The 4,631-nt window shown below is 34.7% G+C and overlaps 1 protein-coding gene across 1 annotated transcript; it reads right to left on the reverse strand.

Moving 5' to 3' along the window:
• LOC120267604 (type IV inositol polyphosphate 5-phosphatase 7-like) lies at nucleotides 1–4,419 on the reverse strand. The gene is made up of 14 exons (XM_039275280.1): nucleotides 4,163–4,419; nucleotides 3,927–4,071; nucleotides 3,715–3,802; nucleotides 3,357–3,392; nucleotides 3,190–3,277; nucleotides 2,962–3,066; nucleotides 2,374–2,880; nucleotides 2,132–2,267; nucleotides 1,753–1,946; nucleotides 1,532–1,640; nucleotides 1,259–1,407; nucleotides 864–1,187; nucleotides 634–739; nucleotides 1–405 (listed from the first exon to the last, which is right to left on the reverse strand). Exons 2-12 carry the CDS (start codon nucleotides 3,954–3,956, stop codon nucleotides 956–958), a joined length of 1,674 nt encoding a protein of 557 aa, XP_039131214.1. The 5' UTR covers nucleotides 3,957–4,071; nucleotides 4,163–4,419; the 3' UTR covers nucleotides 1–405; nucleotides 634–739; nucleotides 864–955.
• Nucleotides 4,420–4,631: the final 212 nt, after the last annotated feature.

Consider the following 4,631-nt stretch of genomic DNA (forward strand, 5'->3'; position numbering starts at 1 on the left):
TTTAAAAAGAAATTTTCTTCATTGCAGCCAAAATAAAATCTCCACAAATACACCATTCGAGATGCCATTTTCCCCCTTTCTCAAATGTTTACAGTTTTTCCTTTCCAAAAAAATATATATATATATATATCAAAATCAAAATTGGGGCAGTACACAACCACCACTGCAAAAGTTTCTTACAATTTCTACAATCAGATTGACAAATGACATCAAGAAATACATTTCATGACTTAATTTTTATTTGTACATAGTTTACACAGAAATAAATCATCAAATATAAATAAATTGGTTTTTGAACAGCTTCATAATATGAATGGCAGTTCAAGTGCCAGAGTCAGTGGTTTATCCGTTCTCTGTTCCATAGTATTTGCCAATTTGGTTAGCAGCAAGCTAAAATGCTCTATCCTGTTGAAGCAACAGCAAGATGAGTTAAAAGTTAGCAATAAACCAATGAAAATTTACAGTTTAAAAGACAAATTTCTTCGAGACATGACTGATGTAAAAATGGCAAAATTTTCATGGTGATGTTCAGTCAGAAAGAGATAGAACTTGATTAGAAAAGTCAGCAAAATGAAAAAAATTCAGAATTGAATGCTTTAGAGTTTGAAAAATAAATTTCTTTGAGAAATTTACCAATCTGCTTATGTGTAGTAAAAGAAATCAGCAGAATTGAAGTATGCCCTGCGGTGAAAGAGCCTTCCACATTGTGTGTCGATCCAAGGTGCGCAGAAAAAAAAATCTGAAGAATTGATAAAGAGGAGTGAGACAAAAAAATGAATGGATAATTAAGTACAAAAATTTATTATTACTTTGCAAATTCTATTAATTCATATATTCAATTGATTGAACTTGATCATACTCACCATAAGGGAAAGGAAAACAGTTACCAACAAGCTTTCCGGGTTGTTCCTTCGATAATTACAGTGACTTCAAAGTTCAATCCTAACTGGTTGCATTAAAAGAAACCGAGTTCTGTGTATCCACTTGGGTGTGAATATGGCAAGAGTTCTTCGACCTCTACTCGAGAACTAGAACAACCCATGCTCTTCTTGATTCGATATCGGTTAATTGATTCAACCTCTGCGGTGAAAATGCTATATACTGGTCTATGATCAGAGAACCTAGACTCTCCACGGACATATGACTCCTGATTCAGACCTTCTCCAAGCCATAGAATTCGATCACACCTTGATAAAGTGAAACAATAAGCTGCATTAGCTTCAGAAGTTCATAATGTCAGCATAATTCAAGTTTTTACCAGGCTGGTGTTCGCCGCTTCTCTTTTGAATGCATGTCATCTCCTGCATAACGATCGGAGTTGTTGGAATATTTGTATGTTGGAGGAAAATATATCATTCCTTCATTCCAACCGTCAAACACACGTCCACATCTTTTCTCAATCCGAAGCTGTCATAAGAAAAGAATCATGACTTTGGGGGAAAAAAATATATCAAGATCTTCATGCTTCCAAAAAAATATATGATATATGAACTGCATAAAATAAATCAAAGTATCCATTTGGGCAAATCACCTGATCCTTTTCCAACAGTGCTCTCCAATTTTGCATTTCTACAAGAGCCTTTGCATGGCGATATGAAAGAGAAATTCGGTAATTCAAATCTCCAAGCCATATTATTCGACTATCATAGGCAGTCATGCACATAAACATGAAGTGAGAATCCATACTCTTTAACAGGAAAAAGGAAGAATTGTGAAGTATTAAATTAGCTAAACATAATATACAAGGCTTACTCATGCTCGAGTATTGTTTCGGGTGATTTTGCATCTCCATGGCCATGAACCCTTGGGAACCTTGTTTTTCGCAGAATCTCCATGACATCAGAATTCCTCCGCAGTTCATCCCCTTCCTTCTGCCCAGAGGTTAAATGACTACAGATGAAGCAGAATGTTGTTTGATGTAATGACATACTAATAGATATTGAGCCCTGAGAGAAAAAATGTTCCTAATCAATACACTTGTTTACTGAAAAATAATAAATAAGACAGCTCGCAGAATTTTTATTAGCAAGTATTACAAGCAGCATCAGTGACCAACAAAAACTAAAAAAAAAAAGAAAATTTGGAGGAAAACCAATGACAAATATATCCATTAGGCAGAGTAAATGTAAACCTTATTTCCGAGATATCCCATCAAGCCCCGGCCAACACATGAAACCTTCATATTCTTCACATCATCTCTTATTTCACTCCGAACCCACACGGTCAGAAATATCCCAACCATCTGCTTACTTGCTACTAGACAATACCTGAAGTTGCCACATAAATTAAGAATCAGAAAAAGGCACACTGAAATACTTGACGTAAAAGACAGTGTCACTGGTTGTTCAAGGCATGAATCATGTGAGGGAATACCTGCTAATGTTCCCAGATAACCTGTCTCTCTCATCCGTTAATGATGAATGAGAACCATAGCCATATGACGTCGGCGAGTAAAGCATAGCATTAGGCGAATCACTACCAGCATTTTCATCGTCATCTGAACCACCCCATCTGTTACTAGGATCAAAATCACTAGGCCTGCTACCAAAAATAACTCTATCACACACACTAAAACGTCCATCAACTCTTGGTTGCTGGTCTATGATGTCGCCGCCTATTCTGAAACTATGTCTCGAGGATTGAAATGATCGGCGGTGAAAGAAAGACGCATTCTTTTGCCTTATCGACGGACCTTCAAAGTCAGCATTGAGTTCCACAATTGGATCAGAAACTGGAGAGGGAACACGGTAACTGCCATTGTCACTGGAACCAGGAAGGTTGTTCAGTGTCTTGCTAATAAGAGCCACCCATTTCTTGGCCGGGCCGTTGTCCTCGCTTCCGAGAACATTTCCAGCATTCAAAGGCACAATTTCCTGAAACCTGAAAGATACAAGAAATTCATTTCTGAAGTTTCATCATGTTTTTTGTGAAAAACAGTTGAAAATTTGGCATGAAATGTACCCCAGAACATATATATCTGCAGGAGGTGATGTATGGAGCCAATCTTCAAGATTCAGATAACTTGGGGGGGATTTCCCTCCTACATTCCATGTTGCTACCAAGATCCTAAAAATAAATAAATAAATAAATAAATAAATAAATAAAGGAATGTAAAAGTGGCATTCCATACATAGAATACATAAAGACGGAAAAGAAAAAGAATGAAGCTTTATGTGAAAACTGAGATACCTGTAATCCATAACATCAATAACTTCACCTGCATCAAGATCATTCTTTCCTCCCCGAACTCGATCTGAGTTCTTCTTAGAGCATTCATCTGAGTTCCAAAATAGAAACATATAAGAAACAATCATTGTGAAAAGGAAAAATAAAGAAACAAAGAGGAGTCCTGTTACCTGTTCTGCTTTTCTTGGCAGTAAATCCATCTCCTCCTGCACAGAAAAACCAATTTTTTTATTTATAAAAAGACAGGAATGGGATCTGAGTAAATCTTCATGGCAACTTTAAGATTTTAAAGAGGAAAAAGAAAATGGATAAACAAAAATAACAAAAGGTGTTAAATTTCTAAAGAAATTAGCAGCATAGGATGCAGATGCACATCAAATCTTGAGATTATAAAAATGAGAAATCCAAGAATCTATTTCACTGCCTTGAAAACACACAGGAAAAGAAGAAGAAAAAACCAATGCAAGCCAAAAAAAAATGACTAAGCTTTAATCACTGGAAGCACTTGAAAGAAAACCCTTTATTCACCTCTGCACATAACATCATCTCCATGAAAATCTTGAGCTTTGTTCTTGATATTGAACCATTTCCTCACCAAAGTCTTGGACCATGAGAGCTGTTTTCACAAAAAAACATCATCCCCAAAAGAAAACAATGTTTGATTAGAACCATAACAAACTTCACAGCATTTGAAAAAATAAAAAAGCAAACAATAATACACTAATAATCAGCTCAAACACCTTGTTTTTCTTTGAATTTTCATCTCTCATTGTTTCAGAACTTCTTCATTCCCAATCTCCAAGCTTAAAAATGGATTGGATCTTCACCCTTTCCCAAAGGAGAACAAGATCAACAACACCACACTGCCATCTCTTCAACTCCAAACTTTATACAAAAAAACAAACAGAACAACAATACTAGTTTAAAAGGAAGATGAAAAGAAGTGATTTTTACTTCATTTTCACAAAATTAGTACCATAAAAATGAGATCTTGGAGGCAAAAACAAACAAGAAGATAAGAACAACAGAAGGGTTTGAGAGAAAGGGTAGGTACACTTGCAATCCTAATCCTCACAAACTACACCAAAGTTCTCTGATTTTGATTAGAAAAACCAAAAACAGTAATCAAAGATGAAGAAAAACATATCAATGTTTTGAGAATATATAAATGATAATCAAATCAGAGAAGAACAACAGAACTATTAAAAGATGCAGAGCAAAAGCAATCAAAAGAGAAACAAAATTGAAGTCATATGACACACAATAAATAGTACAAATTTCTACCCTCTCTTTTTATTTTTTATTTTTCTTTTTCTTTTTTTTTTTTTTTTTTTATTTTTTTTTTTTTATTTTGCTTGCCACCACGTTTGTAATTATTAAATATATAATCAGATGTATTTCTTATTTTGTTGCCCATTAAAAAATAATAAAAGTAATAATTAATT

This window comes from Dioscorea cayenensis, chromosome 8 (genome assembly GCF_009730915.1).
Source record: "Dioscorea cayenensis subsp. rotundata cultivar TDr96_F1 chromosome 8, TDr96_F1_v2_PseudoChromosome.rev07_lg8_w22 25.fasta, whole genome shotgun sequence".
NCBI classification, from domain to species: Eukaryota; Viridiplantae; Streptophyta; class Magnoliopsida; order Dioscoreales; family Dioscoreaceae; genus Dioscorea; species Dioscorea cayenensis.

Excerpts from the sequence above, each read along its gene's own strand:
- LOC120267604 (XM_039275280.1), bottom strand. The coding sequence starts at position 3,956 with ATGAGAGATGAAAATTCAAAGAAAAACAAG. Across the intron at positions 3,278-3,356 it reads TGCCAAGAAAAGCAGAACAG|ATGAATGCTCTAAGAAGAAC; the intron begins GTAACAGGACTC and ends TTTGGAACTCAG. Across the intron at positions 2,881-2,961 it reads GCAGATATATATGTTCTGGG|GTTTCAGGAAATTGTGCCTT; the intron begins GTACATTTCATG and ends TGTATCTTTCAG.